Source organism: Chanodichthys erythropterus, chromosome 22, assembly GCF_024489055.1.
Source record: "Chanodichthys erythropterus isolate Z2021 chromosome 22, ASM2448905v1, whole genome shotgun sequence".
Taxonomy (NCBI): domain Eukaryota; kingdom Metazoa; phylum Chordata; class Actinopteri; order Cypriniformes; family Xenocyprididae; genus Chanodichthys; species Chanodichthys erythropterus.
The window spans coordinates 2,952,128-2,970,654 of record NC_090242.1 but is presented as its reverse complement, the minus strand read 5'-3'; the positions used below and the strand labels follow the sequence as shown (position 1 = coordinate 2,970,654).

The 18,527-nt window shown below is 37.0% G+C and overlaps 1 protein-coding gene across 1 annotated transcript; it reads right to left on the bottom strand.

Moving 5' to 3' along the window:
* Positions 1 to 6,939: 6,939 nt before the first annotated feature.
* Positions 6,940 to 10,612, bottom strand: adrb2b (adrenoceptor beta 2, surface b). The gene is made up of 2 exons (XM_067375802.1): positions 10,410 to 10,612; positions 6,940 to 10,222 (listed from the first exon to the last, which is right to left on the bottom strand). Exon 2 carries the CDS (start codon positions 10,210 to 10,212, stop codon positions 8,980 to 8,982), a length of 1,233 nt encoding a protein of 410 aa, XP_067231903.1. The 5' UTR covers positions 10,213 to 10,222; positions 10,410 to 10,612; the 3' UTR covers positions 6,940 to 8,979.
* Between the last annotated feature and the right edge of the window lie 7,915 nt (positions 10,613 to 18,527).

The following is an 18,527-nucleotide window of genomic DNA, read 5'->3' as shown; positions in this document are numbered from 1 at the left end:
ATATAGCCATTGATCTCATCACAGATTTACTACAAGGTTTTACTACAATAGTAATCAGTGATGATTATCATTTGAAACTGTTGCCCTGAAATGACTCCCTATCTCTATGGAAACATCAGTGTATTTCCCCACACAGCAGGAGACTCCTAGGCGGATCCACATTTAAGTCGCCAAACCCATGTGACGGTCACATTCGTTTTGGCGCCGCACATAGGATCAGCTCCGCCTCCGGGCGGCGCCGTAAATTCTACTGTCAATCAGCCGATCCTGAGCGGACCCATGTCGGATCCATGGACGCACACGCGCCTTTACTGTAACGGTTGTATCATTTTGCGGGTCCCAAACGTACCCGCCGCGGAGGTAAGGTTTTAATCGCGGAATGCGGAGCGGACGCAGCGTGGAGCCACGGCGGGTCCGCGATCCGCCTTCATTGCGGATCCGTCACTGCGCGCAAGTGGACGCCGATACGATCGCGGATACGTTCCGGAAGCCGCGATACCTCCGCGGCCGATCCACCACGGAGTCCTTTTGCTGTGTGGGTCAGCTGTTTGGCCTTCCAAGTGACATTATTGTCTCATTCATTCACTTTACATGTAATCTTGGTCAGCATACTTGTGACACCGTCATATTCTATTTAGGGGCCGTTTACACGAAAACGTTTTCAACTAAAATCAGAAAACTTTTTAAGCGTTTCGGCCGTTCACACGTTTACATGACAACGGTATTTGGGGGCCTGAAAATGCTAACTTTTCAAAGTGCACATTTTTGAAAATGATACCATTATTGTCTTATAAACTACAAAAACTTTTCCAAATCTATATTAGCTACATTACAACTTTGGTTTCCTCATCCACACAGTCCTAATGAAAACTACTTCCTTAAAGATAATTATGTATTATAGGCATCTGTTTTTCACCTGTGTGTTCAGCCTGATTGGTTCTTATTGCTTTTAACTCTGCAGACTGAACTACACAGACACAAGCACAATGATTAGCATAAACATAAGTGTGCAGTTGCCCATAATTACATGTTATTTAGACTTCTTCTTCCTCTTCTTTTTTTTTTTTTTTTTTTAAGTGGACCCAGGGGGCAGGCAGCAAATAACACAGAGAACAGAATCATTAAAGTCATTATAATCCATCCACTAAATGACTGACTGAATGTGTTTTTTTCTTTTTCTTTTCTTTTTTAAATTATGGTCTTGATTTGGGCCCTTCAGAATGGAACACATTAAAGGCCTGTTCACACCAAGAACGATAACTGTAAAGATAACTATAACAATAATTATATTTGCGTCCACACCAACGAATCTAAGCTCAAGTGTGTACATCAAGGTGTGTATGAAAGAAATTATAGTATTTTACACCTCACGAGGAATAACAGTCAATTTTATTACGGTTACTTTTCTTAAATAAAAAGAAGTATACAAATATATAAGTTCAAATAGATTTTTTTAAGTATACTTTATGTAGAAAGTATACTAATATCAATATACTAGTAGTAAACTTGTAAGTGTACTATTTTAATACCGCTTGGGACTACAAACCCGATTCCAAAAAAGTTGGGACACTGTACAAATTGTGAATAAAAACAGAATGCAATGATGTGGAAGTTTCAAATTTCAATATTTTATTCACAATGCAACACAGATGACATATCAAATGTTTAAACTGAGAAAATGTATAATTTTAAGGGAAAAATAAGTTGATTTTAAATTTCATGGCATCAACACATCTCAAAAAAGTTGGGACAAGGCCATGTTTACCACTGTGTGGCATACCCTCTTCTTTTTATAACAGTCTGCAAACGTCTGGGGACTGAGGAGACAAGTTGCTCAAGTTTAGGAATAGGAATGTTGTCCCATTCTTGTCTAATACAGGCTTCTAGTTGCTCGACTGTCTTAGGTCTTCTTTGTCACATCTTCCTCTTTATGATGCGCCAAATGTTTTCTATGGGCGAAAGATCTGGACTGCAGGCTGGCCATTTCAGTACCCGGATCCTTCTTCTACGCAGCCATGATGTTGTAATTGATGCAGTATGTGGTCTGGCATTGTCATGTTGGAAAATGCAAGGTCTTCCCTGAAAGAGACAACGTCTGGATGGGAGCATATGTTGTTCTAGAACTTGGATATACCTTTCAGCATTGATGGTGCCTTTCCAGATGTGTAAGCTGCCCATGCCACATACACTCATGCAACCCCATACCATCAGAGATGCAGGCTTCTGAACTGAGCGCTGATAACAACTTGGGTTGTCCTTGTCCTCTTTAGGCCGGATGACATGGCGTCCCAGTTTTCCAAAAAGAACTTCAAATTTTGATTCGTCTGACCACAGAACAGTTTTCCACTTTGCCACAGTCCATTTTAAATGAGCCTTGGCCCAAAGAAAGTGCCTGCGCTTCTGGATCATGTTTAGATATGGCTTCTTTTTTGACCTATAGAGTTTTAGCCGGCAACGGCGAATGGCACGGAGGATTGTGTTCACCGACAAGTATTCCTGAGCCCATATTGTGATTTCCATTACAGTAGCATTCCTGTATGTGATGCAGTGCCGTATAAGGGCCCGAAGATCACGGGCATCCAGTGTGGTTTTCTGGCCTTGACCCTTATGCACAGAGATTGTTCCAGATTCTCTGAATCTTTGGATGATATTATGTATATCACTGTAGATGATGATAACTTCAAACTCTTTGCATTTTTTCTCTGAGAAACTCCTTTCTGATATTGCACCACTATTTTTCACCACAGCATTCGGGGAATTGGTGATCCTCTGCCCATCTTGACTTCTGAGAGACACTGCCACTCTGAGAAACTCTTTTTATACCCAATCATGTTGCCAATTGACCTAATAAGTTGCAAATTGGTCCTCCAGCTGTTCCTTATATGTACATCTTTTCTGGCCTCTTATTGCTACCTGTCCCAACTTTTTTGGAATGTGTAGCTCTCATGAGTGGGCAGGACACAGTTTGAGCGTGCACACGATATCTGAGTGAGATGAGAGGCAGTTCATAAGAGAGCACTGTATATTTGACAGAGTGCGTCAAGTTTTGTGTGAGAGCAAAGGAAATGCACTTGCGCATTATATTGAAGTGCTCTCGCGTCACCATAATGCGCTCTCGACATTTGACAGTAAAATAATGCCATAGAGATTCTATAATCTTTCAGAAAATGCGTAACAGCGCCCCCTACCGTGTAGCCTGAAAATGCAGTCAATGGCGAAGAAGTAGATTTGAAGTAAATTCCTATGTACACTACCAGTGGACTAGCCTACACAAAATTTCAGATACTCACAATTAGGAAGATATCTGTTTTCTTTATAAATCCATATCTCGATCTGAGTCCAAGTATAGGCCAAATATACTTAGACTTTTCTGTCAGTATACTTAAGTGCAATTTTAAGTATATTTCACAGAAGAACATAAAGTATATTTCTGAGAAGTATATAAAAAGTAGACTGAAAGTATACTTTCTTATTTTTAGTTTAAAAGAAGTATACTAATAGTACACTGAATAAACTTTTTCGTAAGGGATAAGACATCCTTGATGATGTATGCAGATGTCCTCAGCATGCTATGTTTTGAGTGAATCTAGCTACTGTAATCAATCTAATATAATAGTGAATTTAGCTGACAAAGTCAATATAGTGGAATAAAAACAATGGCTAGCCTTTTTCACTGCAACTTCAAAGGAAGCAATGTTGTCGAAACTAGCTCTGGATACCTGAGGTAATTTTATGATACAGTGTTTGCTAGCCTGGCATAATGATCTCATCATTAATACTTCTCACCATTTATTTAGATGGTATGACCGATTTTTTTTAAATCCATTTTCTTTAAAGTCTCCTTGAAAAGCGGGTTTGAATTGTCAAACAGAGGTAGCTTTTTCTAGACCTCGACGATTAACTTCTCTGCAAAAGTCGTCTGCCATTTTAAATACTTGAGTCCTTAAATTAGAATGGATTCTGATTGGCTGTCAGTGTTTTATCGTTCAGCAGCTGGAAAAAAATATTTCTGAAAGTGATATCTTTTCTAGTTATCGTCATAGCTGTGGTGTGAACAGTGCTGTTCTTTTATATTTAGAATGATTTTTAGAACTACATCTTTATCGTTATCTTTATAGTTATCGTTTTTGGTGTGAACAGGCCTTAAGAAAGGAAAAAAACAAAACCAGCATCAGATGCTGCTGTCTGATACTGGCTATTGTACTTTTTTAGGATTTTTAAAGATCAGCATTCTGCCCTAAAAGTGATCGGGCAAATCGTCCTGATGGTGGCGCTACAGCGATCAAAATTATGAAATTGCCCATAACTCCTAAACTGTTAGTCGCAGACTCAAGTGTTTATATTTGTTGGAATCCTTGGCTCAAGATGAACTAACATGGATTCGCAAAATTTTTGGATATTTTGGATTTTTTTTAAAAACTACTTTTTTGAACTAGTTTTGAAAACTGGTTTTTCGCCCCATCAGAATCAAACAAGTGCAGAAAGATTATCTGGAGTCTGATTGTCAATATCAAAAAAAGTCAAACTTTCTATTCACGGCAAAACGTTTGCAGTGGGCCTGGGCACTTTTACTAAAACGGCTATCACTCTTGAACGGAATGAGATCATTTCACCAAACTTGGTACACCTATGTAGGGGCTCAGTCTGTGGTCTCCTGCAAAAGGATGCAGCAACTGGCCACTTGGTGGCGCTATAGATAAAAAAAACACATGAAAACAGCTATAGCTATGCAACAGTCAGTCCGATTGACTTGAAAATTGGCACGCAGTGTCTCGGTCCAAGGTGCGGTGATATAATGATGTTCGCTTATCTCGAGAAACACTTCTGCTGTCGACCAATGAAGTTTGAGCACCTATCAGACAAGGTTAACTGAGGATGATCGGAATGAAACTCACTGGGCCTGTTTGAATCATGGCCTCAGAGGCCTGTGAGAAATTTGAAAGAAATCGGCCACCTGGGGGTGCAATTGCATTTTCAGGCACAAAAATGATTACATGTTACCAGATTTTCCATCAAATCAGCATATTAGAATGATTTCTGAAGAATCATGTGACACTGAAGACTGGAGTAATGATGCTGAAAATTCAGCTTTGATCACAGGAATAAATTACATTTTAAAATATAAAAGTAAAATCAGAGTCAGAAAGTGATTTAGGCTATTGGCAAAGTATGTTTGCTATTTAAATGTATAACAATTATACTACTATTTAATATGATATGGAGATTTTTTTCAGTGTCCTATTATCAGTTAACCTTTTACTTAGCTATATATGAAACATTGAGTCATCATCAGTATTGTGAAAATGAGCTGAGTCCTGCAGGCTTCATCAGTGGGTGAACAGATAACCCTTTATGCATTTGGCCATCCATGTATGGTGATTTTTCTTTGTAAAGACTGTCACAGGGCAACTGTCTTGTCCACCCACTCCTTCATTAAACAGCAGAACTCTACAAAAGTAGAGTATGATCGTAGGACTATAAAATCATTATTAAAATGCCCATAAACATGTCAAAAAGGTTCAATTAGAAGGTGCTTGATTTTTAGTTATAATATAATAAAAAATAAATAATTGGTGATTCAAATATTAAATAGAGAATTTTAGTGCAGCTAATTTAATATGTAATAATTTTATTATTCAATTAGATTTTCCTGTGATTTCTGGACATGTTTACATTACAGTTAATATTTATTATAGATTTAATATTAACTTATTTAATTGCAAAGAGACACTGGTTATTTGTTTGTACACTGTAATCTTGCCTTTGTATCATCCATTCATCTTTGTGTCTCTCTGGACTTTTTTGTACCAAAGGGAAATCACAGGGAGAAAAATCAATTTTTTCTGCCCTCGACAGAGTCACTCAATACACAAATTATTAATGCTTCTGTGGTCTGTTAGCATTAATCTGTGGACTCATTGCTCCAAATGTCCTTTCATCTATCTGGATTAAAGCTTGACAGTGTGTCTACAGCTGTGTGGAATGAAGTAACCCAGTATAGTTTGGTTCAAGCAGCACCTACTTGTTTTTTAACCCTTTACACAGAGTGTGACATATTGCAGTTTTGATAATGTTCCTTATTTTCAGTGATTTCTGTGGCTTCTGTGACACAGAATTAATTTAAGGTGGGGTTCTTCTGAAATAAGTTATAATAGATGTGCTTGAGAATGAGCGATAACAGGGATTGTATTATATTTAAGTAAATATAATACTGTAAATATATTTATTAGTCTACACCTATTTCACTGAGTACAGCATGTTCCTGGATCATCATTGTTGATCCTGGAACAACATTCCATTCAGATTTGAAGGACAAGTTTACAGTTTGCCAAGTTTAGGCTTACAACCAGGGTTAGGTGCTTCTACATCAGTGTTATTCATCATTTCGCTCTGATTTTAGGCATAACTTATGAGTAGGGTTAGGTTTAGGGGTAGGACTACATTTTCAGACAGGAATGTTGTTCCAGGATCAACAAAATATGTTTACCCACACTGTAAAAAAGAATTGTGGTTTAACTTAAAAAAGTAAGTTACCTGGTTGCCTTAAATTTGAGTTAATACAATGAAGGTTATTAGTTTAATCAACGGAAACTTAAAATATTATGTTATGTGATCCAAATTAATTATCCAAGTTGATTTGACAAAAGAAAAAAATGTGATATTTTTTTTACAGGGCAAAATCAGGATGTAGATTGCAACAGCATCCTTTGACAATAATTTACTGTTTAGGGATAAATAATAGATGTATACACTAATTTGGGGCAGATAGATATATGAATATTATAAAACATTTTGAGACAAATAGAGTTGACTTTGAAGATGTTGAAAGCAAAACATTCCCAAGTCATCCCTATATGCTTCCTGTCAACACTAGATGGCATAAAGTGTGCAACATCTTCACACAAGAACCTGACTCAAAGACAGCATTACAAACCACCATGTTTATTTTGTCACTTTGTACATAAAGCAGCTGGTTGGACATACAAAAATAAATAAACAAAAATAATACACTTTAAAACAAAACACTTTTTGTGGTAAAAGTAGCATAGGAAACATTTGCACTTGGCAAACAAGATTATTTGTTTCGTGGAATGACACAAACTAAGCAGATACCATTTGAGAAATGTGCTGTCAAAACACAGTAACACATTAGGCTACATTCACATACTGCTTTGTCCATCAATGTGGCAAATACTTCATACAAAATGTGCCTAAGACGATGTTTGACTAATACTTTACATGAGAAGCATGATGTGTTCATTACTACAGTACCAACAACAAAACACCCTAAATGCTTCACATAATAAAAGAGATTCAAGCTTCCAGTTTTTATCCCAAAGAACATATTTCACAAAAACAATCCTAGATGGATATTTGAAATACTTCATGCTTGTATATATTTCTACAATTTATAATTACTATTTTATTTATTATATTAATTTTATATATTAATATTTTATCAATTTTGCTGTATTTCAAACATCTGTGTATATTAACAGCATAACAACATATAAATAGACCTGGAATAGTCCGTGTAAACTCACCATAATGAATTTTATGTGGATGAAAATGATGCTGTGTGAGAATAATTTTACATTTTTTACAATAGCATGTACTGCATATAGGTTCTGGATCATAATTTTCAAAACTCACAGCTTTCAAAACCATATCTTTCGTCAGCTTAAAAATGAGCAAGTTGTTAATTAAGACTACAATTCTTTGAACACTCTGTACTTCTATCCATCACAACATTGTTTTTATTCCTGGCAAAAAAATTAATATGGTGCTACAATGATCGGGGATCGGATCGAGGTCTATACAGTGTGCGCGCGCGCGTGTGTGTTTGTGTATGTGCACATACACAGGAAGGGGGCTCAAAGAGCAAAACACTGTCTGTGTATATGAGCAAACGTGCTGTCAATGACACCAACACTGGGCCATTGCGTAAACGTACATTTGTCAGCGTTTTTAATGTCAGATATCTTCCAGTAGTGTATCTGTCATAATCAAGTGCATTGCCCGGGCTATTATATATATAACTAAACAGATGGAAATAAACAACCATCAGATCAATATCAGGTGAGCTTGAGCTGTGTGCCCAAAGGACTGTTTGTTCAGGAATCTGCAAACAGTACAAACACAACCTACTCCCATAAATTAGATGCCAGAAGTTGTATTCCTGAAATTATGATGCTGATATAGCATCATTATTTACATACTCAACATGTAAATACTGTTAAGCATTGAGATTTATTGGCACCTTCATTGGACGTATATTGACGTGTTAAATATATCATCATTACTGTGCCACCCAGCCTACAAATGCGTACTTACTTTTATAAACATGACCCTTTATAGATACAGCTTCAGCTGTAACCTTAAAATGATTTCCCAGTGGAAATGTTAACGGGGGAAGGTTGAAGTGCTGGGGTTGGAGAGAACTGCTTGGCTCCTATACTTTTTCCTTTCGACAAGAACAGCTGGTTATAGCACAGACGGCAATGTGCACCTGTTGGCCCTCATCAGAGGGTTATATTTCCTCTGACTGGAGAAGCCCAAGCTCTTAATGGAATGTAACAAGTCTGTCTGCTATAAGACACCCCTCTGACACTCTTTAAGATCTGCAATCAACTACAAATCTAGACTCTCGGTTTGTAAGTTGAGGCATTTCTGAATAAATTATGAATTAACTATCCATGCAGGTTTCAGTTGAGACGTGAAAAGTGTCTCGAGGTAGTAAGTGGAATCCAGAGGTAGACTGTCTTGTCTTTCAAACCCTGTTTCTTTCCTCATTTGTCCAAAAACAGAAGTTCCTTCATTTCCATTTGTTCTGACACAATATGACAACAGACCTTCTTGTTTCAAAGGCTAAAACATCTAAAAACCATGTTTTGTCACAGACAAAAGTAGCTGCAACCAGAAAAATTTTCTCCAGTGCTCCAGGGAATATGAAGAGAATATCCAAACATTCAAAACTGGCTAAAAGTTGGACATCACAGATTTATTACAATTCCCATTTGTGTTTTTGGTGCCTGCGGTCAAGCAGTCAGCACCCATTTCTGTTTCGCAAGCTGGCGAGGGCTCTCGTTGTCTGGTGGTCTTCTTGTGGACTTGCCAGCTGTGGCCGCTGTAGATATAGCCCTTGTTATTCCTTGTGGAAGGCAGATGAGAAGTTCTCCAGCACAGGATCTCCTGAAAGGCGTTTCTAAACTCTGGACTCCTGCAGTAGATCAGGGGGTTGAAGGCGGAGTTGGCGTAGCCGATCCAGTTCAAGATCCTGAAAGGCAACATGATGTTGTCCATCTTCCAGATGGCCGCCACCACGTTAAGCACGAAAAACGGCAGCCAGCAGAGGGTGAAGGTTCCCATGATGATCCCCAAGGTCTTCAGAGCTTTGTGGTCCTTCATGCAGAACTTGGTCCTCCGGTTCTTCACCTCATTCCCCTCCTGGGTGCTGAAGCTCTGTGTGCGTATGCGCCCCTCAATGCGATCGATTTTCTGAAGCTGCCTACGGGCCTCCTGGAAGACCCGGCTGTACACAAATACCATGATGACCAGCGGGATGTAGAAGGAGATGATGGAGGAGGTCACGGCGTAGGCGGCGTTCGTGTTGAAGTCGCAGCAGGTGGGGTTCTCCAAGCAGAGCAATGCCTCAGGTTCATCTGACACCCACCACTCCATGTGGATGGGCAAGAAAGAGATAAGGGCGGCCACCGCCCACACCCCAAGGACCACCCCGCAGGCCTTCCGCTTTGTAAGCATCGACTGATAGCGTAGAGGCCACATGATCGCCACGTACCGGTCCAGGGCGATCACGCACAACGTCTCGATGCTAGCGGTCACGCACAACACATCCGTAGCTGTCCAAAACTCGCAGAAGAAGTTTCCGAAGTGCCACGTGTTGAGAAGGATGTAGCAGGCGCCGAAGGGCACCACCATGAGGCCCATGACCAGATCGGCGCAGGCAAGGGAGCTGATGAAGTAGTTGGTGACCGTCTGCAAACGCTGGAATCGTACAATGGCGCTGATGACCAGCACATTGCCAAAAACGATGCCTAGAACCAGAAGCCCCATTAAGATGCTAATTAACACCACCTCTGCATCACTATAGTCTGAGCCAGGTGAAGACACCGGAGAAGAATCGTTCAGCCCGGCTGAAACATTCATGGGCAGGGAGGTGTTCTCCGTGCTCAATGTATCCTCTCCCTCCATGAGCTTTGACCTGAGGAAGGAAAATCAACATAAACTATAGTGAGAGCAATGTTAGCCAGAAATGGAAAGCTTTTCAGAGAGCACAAGCAAACAGAAAGTACATACAGCGTCAATGAGAAAGCAAATTATGAGAATGACTTTAATGCATGTTAAATGTGTCAGAGGAGAATATCCATAAAAAGAGCCAATCCACTTACTAAAATCAGGAGAGTGTTTTAGAGTCGTCCAACTTAATTCCACTCTTCATAGACTCCCGTAAGATATCCAAAAATAATCCTTTTGAATTGTGTTTCTCTTAGAAAGTGTTCTGGTCTCACATAGTGTTCTCACATTGAGTGTGCGCAATATGTTTCACTCTTAATTACACGGTCATTTTGTTTCATATACATGCTCACAGCACTCCCGGCTGAACACAACAAATGTGCTCCTGACTATCAGTTGGACTCTTATAGCAGCCAGTGATGATGTCACACTTTGTCAGCAGCCAATCAGAGCACAGCTTCCTTACACTGCAGAGCACTGCACTTGTAAAGAGAAGCAGAGAAACAGAAAATGAAGCTATTTAATGTTGCTTTCAGAATTAGTATTATATTTATTCAATTTAAGGCAATATGTTATAAAAAACAAAAATACATTTAATATATTTATGATTGATAGACTGACAGACAGATAGTTGGGTGAGAAGCTCTTGTTTTGTTCTTTTTTTAATGATCTCTGCTGTGATATGGATGTTCTGTGTACCTAGAGAAGATTCCCACTGTGTTTTGTCACTAAGCAGTGTACGATCAATATTTTTATCCATCAGTGTTAAACTTTGCCTCACGTTTTCTGGGTTTCAGTAATTGAGACAGGAGACTATTGACAAATGTAATATTTATATTATTGCTCAAAATTAGAGGTTTTGGTTATTTAATTCTGTACACATCAAATTAGCTTTTAAAAATCTTCCTATCTACTAATACTACATAAACAGCATTGGAGACTGACAGGGGAGAGAAGAAATTGTTAATTAAAGTCTTTTTTTTTTTTTTTTGTGCACAAAAAGTATTCTTGTCACTTCATAATATTAAGGTTGAACCACTGTAGACATGCTAATTATTTTAACGATTTTATACTTTTCTGGACCTTGAATGTGGTCATTATGTTGCTTTCTATAAAAAGCCTCTCAGATTTCATCAAAAATGTCTTAATTTGTGTTACAAATATGAACGAAGGTCTTATGGGTGTGAAACAACATTTTTTGGGAGAACTATCCCTTTAATTATTCAAGTAGACATTTTTTTCATTGTTCATGTTAAATAGAAAAATGTCTTTTTTAAACTCAAATAGCACAATAGCTGGTCCAGCAAATGCACATGCACGTTTTAGAGGAACCAATAAGGAGACAAATTAATTTTAAGGTAGGAATTCTATTGGTACAGCCCCTTTAATATAGGGTGGAGCTGCCAAATAAAGCATTACAATTTCTTTCAATTGCATATTTTTACAGTAATATTGCTTCTGCTTTATACAGTCTCTAGTCACTTACACACTATAAAGTTTGGGGCATAAATACTGCATTTAAATTTAGGACTGAATCTCTTAAATTATTGTTCTGCATATGTATGGAATGCATAAGTTTCACATGAAATTGTAATGGTTGACATTGTAATAAACATAATAACAGTTCTGTGTTTGTCTTTACAAATAAGAAATATGAATGTCAACAGCTTAAACCATTCAATGTTAGTTATTTAAAACGAAAGTAATAATAGTGACCGGAGACGTATAAATGTCCGGCAATTTTTAGCCATGTCTTATTTATGCTTGATAACCCAGTGCTTTTAAACAACACACTCTCTCCGGACTGTAATTTTACCCCTGGACCACAAGGCTGGTGAGAGCAACTAGACAGGCTACATTTGAGAATGAGTGACATACACCTACGGCACTGTGACCTCTGCTGGAAAATCCAGCATATGCTGGGAACTGTTTTGAACTTGGTAACTGTTTTTTATTTGCTCATTAGCTGTTGGTAGGCCATCTTGGAAAATGAATGAAAGTTCAAAAGAACAGCATTTATCTGAAATACAAAACTTCTGTAGCATTATACACTACCGTTCAAAAGTTTGGGGTCAGTAAGAATTTTTATTTTTATTTTTTTGAAAAGAAATTAAAGAAATGAATACTTTTATTCAGCAAGGATGCATTAAATCAATCAAAAGTGGCAGTAAAGACATTTATAATGTTACAAAAGATTAGATTTCAGATAAACACTGTTCTTTTGAACTTTCTATTCATCAAATAATTCTGAAAAAAAAAAATTGTACACAAATATTTTATACAATTGTACACATTAAATGTTTCTTGAGCAGCAGATCAGCATAATAGAATGATTTCTGAAGGATCATGTGACACTGAAGACTGGAGTAATGATGCTGAAAATTCAGCTTTGCCATCACAGGAATAAATTACTTTGTGAAATATATATTTAAATAGAAAACAGTTATTTTAAATTGTAATAATATTTCACAATATTACTGTTTTTACTGTATTTTTAATTAAATAAATGTAGCCTTGGTGAGCAGACAAAACTTCTTTTAAAAACATAGTGGTTCCAAACTTTTGGACAGTACTGTATATATGTTCAGTTTCTCACACAAACTGATCGTTTCAAGTTTTAGGACATCAATGTGTCGTCACAAGCCGCAGGGTTTAATTTGGATTTGTCTGTGCGTGTTTTTTTTTACTCTTATAGATGGAGTTCCCATTGATACGCATTATACGGCTGACAGACAGCAACGATTAAAAATCATCATTTGTGTTCTACTGAAGAAACAAAGTCACCTACATCTTGGATGCCCTGGGGGTAAGCAGATAAACATCAAATTTTCATTTTTGGGTGAACTATCCCTTTAAGTGGCCTTTTATTTCATTAATATTATATTATCTACAGCTTTTACAAAATTAAAATTTAAGATCAGAAATACCCACAAGGCCAGATTTCACTTAAGGAAATTCCCTTTTAAATGCACTTTTTAAATGACATTGTTAGCTAGTTGTTAAGTGAATTTGGATGCAAGCATTTGTCAATTATAAATAAGTAAACTATATGTACAGAATGATATTCAGCAAAGCACAGTTCATTTCAAGGTCAAGGTCAGATAAGACAATATGAAAGCACCAAATTGCAAGTAGCTTTTCTTGCTGAGTCAAATGTCCATGCAAAATATCGCAGCATGCGTTTAATCATTCACCAGACTGTGCAGCCTGTACCTTGTGTATGCAAGTTAACTACGCATCTGCACGTGCAATTAACATGTTGTCTTTGGTTGTTAGCATGCTCTATGATGTTAAAAACAAAACATGTTCATTGGCATCTGATACTGGAGCAAATTCAGATCTGAAGTGGTATGTGGGTGGATTTGCGCTTTGGTTTGTATATTCATGTTGTAACCTCAGTGAATGCCCTGTGTTAACCTGTACGTTTGTGTTCGATCTGATCTTTTCAGTATGTAGCTGTAAACACCAGTTAAGTCCGTTGATGAGCACGCATGCACGAAATGTGCTTCATTAATTGTAAATGTTCCCTTTCCGTACAGCCAGTTTCAACCTGTCATTTTTTAGGTTGAACATCCTGTGCTAGCATAATGAAAACATAACCATACATGCTATTAGGATATTAAGGTGTTTTAATTGTTTTAGGCATAAACAATTTAGCGTTTAGGCATAAACAATTTAGAGCAGCGTTAGCATTACCGGATGATATTGCGTCAGCTTGGCTTTGAAAGTGCTGGCATGTTACATCAGGGAACAATAATACTGTCTGTTCCATATAGATACAACAGTGAGGAAGTGGCCATGAGTTTTGCAAAATGTTTCCTTAGGAGGGATATCCACCATGTACAAAAAAACAAGTTTACTTACGCATCTCCTTGCTCTGACAATAACCTTAGACAAACAAATACAGGGGCATAAACACCCTCACACACACACTGCACATGCAAACACGCATACATACTCGACTTCACAAGAGCAGTGAGAGCAGTTAAGGAAATGAAACACTTGAAGAGAAGGTTTTTTCCACAGGATGCCTCCTAAAACTGTTTTATCTTTGACATGCATGCCAGATATAAGTCTCACTCAGTGCCAGGGAGATCTGATGAGCAGATTGCCCATCTTCCTGGGGAAATGAGGGTGGAAAGGGAGGTATAGGCTTGTCTGTTTAGTCAGGCATGCTGAACATGCTGTAAATTGACACTAGATTACACTACTAGGAAATAGCAGGGTTCGGTTTAGTCCACACTCATCTGTGAATCACCAAGGATGAGATATTATATATGTATATTTGAGTTTACACAAATGGTCCAAATATACATGATCCTGATCAAATACATGCCAGAAATAGATTTATTGCCATTATTTCTAGTACATTATGCAAAAGTAGCATTCAAATTTTTTTTTAACAAATTACTATAAAACAAAAACAAACGCAAAAAGCAAGGAAGCTATGTATATATATATATATATATATATATTTATATATATATATATATATATATATATATATATATATATAGTATATATAGTAAATGAGTTGTCATGATAGAAATATTAATTTCTATCGTGATATTTCGTGCTTGCTACTGCCAATACAAATGCCGATACGCTGCTGTGGCATACAAGATATATACTGCTGCTACAAAAACAGCATATAAATTTACCTGTAGAAGATCTATACAGGTGGAGCTGGGGAAGGTGGAGGGTTTCAGAGGAACACTGAATCGCACTGCAAACTGCTATAGCAAACTCTAACCAGCTATTTAATTGTTGAGCAGCAATCTAATTGGCTGCAGATGCAACAGGAACCAATCAGCTTGTGCCATGTAAATGAGGTAAATGTCATCAGAGGCTTGTTGCATGAAGGCAGTTTCAGTTCCTACCCAGGTAAGTTTGAGATTAGTTTGAGCAACTCTTATTTTTTTGGCTCATGAAGGTGGATTGGATTTTAGTGGTGTTCAATGCCATGGTAACTATACGGCTAATCTGCTCCGGAGCAGCTTTTATTCTGGGTTAGAGATCTCAGACCAAACTGGACCAATCAGCTGAGAGCAAAGTGACATGTATCTGATACAATAAAGCCATCCCCCCCTGTATCTCTCGCTCCAAATTAAAGCACATTACTGTGAAAAAAACTGTATTCTTTTGAGCTCTTTGTGAACCTATATAAATGATAATTTAAATTCAGTTGATACTAGGGCTGTCAAACGATTAATCGCAATTAATCGCATACAAAATAAAAGTTTGAGTTTGCCTAATATATGAGGGTGTACTGTGTGTAATTAATATGTATATAGAAATACACACAAATTAATGTATATATTTAAGAGAAATATGTTATCTATGTACAATATATTTTTATTTATATATAATATAAATTATATAAAAATATAAATAAATAAATATTCTTGTAAATATTTCTCAAATATATACTTGAACGTGTTTGTATTTATATATACATAATAATTACACACAGTACACCCACAAATATTAGGCAAACTCAAACTTTTATTTTGTATGCAATTAATCGCGATTAATCATTTGACAGCCCTAGTTGATACACATACATTGCTATAGTCAGATATTTTCATTCAACTGTCTTCTGATACTCTCCATGTTCCATGTGATTGGCTGTTTGCAGCACATGTCACACTTTCAGGTGCACATGCTCTAGAGGTAATCACCCTAAATTGAAAGAACATTTATACCTGATCTAAACCGGGTTTGATTTGTATGGTTTCGTCAACTCTAAGGGCCAGACTAAAGTCGAGTTCAGACTGGACAATTTTAGCCCCGATTTTGACTCGCCGACAGGTTTCGAGAAATCGCCGACAAATGCCCGAAATCACAGGCAAATTGGTGCTTGTTCACGCGAGTGACAATCACGCAGTGTTAATGAGCAAAGACGCGATCTGAGAGAATCACAGATGAGTCGCTGACGCCCGTGAGATATTTGGCATGCTAAATATCTGGACCTGTCGACGATTCAAAATCCTGCTGTGTGAAAAGTGTTCTGACTGAAAACTACATTGGCGATGACTGACAGCCAATGAGAGAGCAAGATACAGAGCAGCGGGGAATTCGGGGAGGAGTTATAGACCACAATATCAGCAATATCAATATCACAATATCTACCCAACCATTTCCTCCTCCATATTCTTCTTTTCTTTTTCTTGTTTACACTGCAAATCAGCGCACAGGCAATTCGTACTGCAAGCTTCTTGTGGGCTACCATTTTTAATAATAAACCCAGTCTCACGTGAGAACTCTGGTCTTGCACGCTTGATATCATGATGTTTCCTTGTCACATCTCGCGTGTTTTTGGTTGTGAAATGTAGTTTGCGTGCCAGACAGAGTTGTCGGCGATTCTTCCTATTGTAAAGTCATGTCGCCGATCCATCGTGCAGTTTGAACACAGCAGCGACTGAATGCTGGCCAAAATAGTCATGCAGTGTGAAAAGAACAGTGACCCGACCTCTTTGAAAATCGTGTAGTCTGAACTCAGATTTACTAACAGCTTGCGCCAGCACAAACCCTCTTTTGGCATTAAAAAACTACTTTAAGGATTAACTAAAGACACACAGTGCAAAATTAGCGCTGAAGAGGCGCTGACTGAGTATATATATATATATATTATATTATATGTGTGTGTACATGTTTGTCAGATTACATGTAACAAGTTGCGTCTGTGTTGCCCCGCGGCAGCAGTAGATCACGCGCAAAACCTGCCACTCCCATCGCCGCATTTGTGGAATTGCGCTCTCACCCTAATTTGCCCGTTTAGTAAATCTGGCTCTAAACGTACTCTGAAACTCAGAGTTTGTTCAACTAGCTTCATGCAACAGGCCTCAGGTTGCATTGAGGATTCATCAGCCTGTGCCATCGAGAGTTTCATGACAGAACTCTGTATATATGTACATTAAAATAAATTTAAAGAAATAAAGTCACACTATGAGATATACAGATGCGATTATAAGATACAAAGTCAAAATGATAAGAAATAAAGCTGCAATTACAAGACGTAAAGTCACAATTGTGAGAAATAAATGTGCAATTTGCAAAAAATAAATAAAATTGAATTACAAGAAATAAAGTTGAAATTTTCAGAAATAAAGTAACATAGAAAGTAACAATTGCCTTTTAATTTTTTTTTGTGATTACTTCATTTTTTTATTCATTAATTTGGCTGAGTAACAATCGAATTTATTGAATGACTTCTAAATGTGATCATGACATACAATGATATTTTTGGCAATATTTTAAAATATATTATATTTTATAATTATATATTATATTTTATATATATATATATATATATATATATATATATATATATATATATATATATATATATATACAGTATTATTGTGGTTAGGCAAATGGTAGCTGTTATTTAGTGAATTTTAGTATGGGCTCTCATTAAGGCACATATTAATACAATTATCATAATATATACAGAATAATGTGACAAATATGGTGACAACAAACATGGACATTGCTGCTACATCACAGACTGTAATGAATTGTACAGTATACCTACAACTAACTATGAATTTATAAATATACTGTACTATACATGGATATATAAATAATACATACTGAAAATTGATATGTATATACACATTTTTTTTTACATTGTATCTTCTGTGAATATAGCAGAAATACAGTATACTGCCATGATTCATGAAATACAGTGTACTGCCATGACACTATATATATATATATATATATATATATATATATATATATATATATATATATATATATATATATATATATATATATATTTAGAATATGTCACATATAATGAAAGTATATGTTGCATCTATGTTATGCCACAAAAAAATAAAAAAATAAAAAAATTAATAATCCTGGAACTTATAGGGAACAGCACTAGGTATTAAAAGGGTCAACGAAAGGTCAATCAATTACCTTGGTTCTACTAACTGCCTGCTTGGACAATGAGCAGGGCAATGATCCATCCCAACTCCTTAAACAATTCCATCCAAATTTCAGTGATGGATGGACACTTATGCTGTCACTAAAATGCAAAACAGCGGCGCCAACCTGAGCCATTTCTTACTTGAATGCAGTGGAGAGCACATTGTCAAAACAAAGTAATGGAAATAGACAGCGATGCACTTCGGTCAATTTTAGATAAAAGCTCACTGTCCCCAGAATCAATCAAGAAGACAAATCTACAGCACTTAAAGGATGTACATGATGGACCTGTTTCCTCTCACATGTTCACTTTAGGATATTTTTTTATGTTTGAT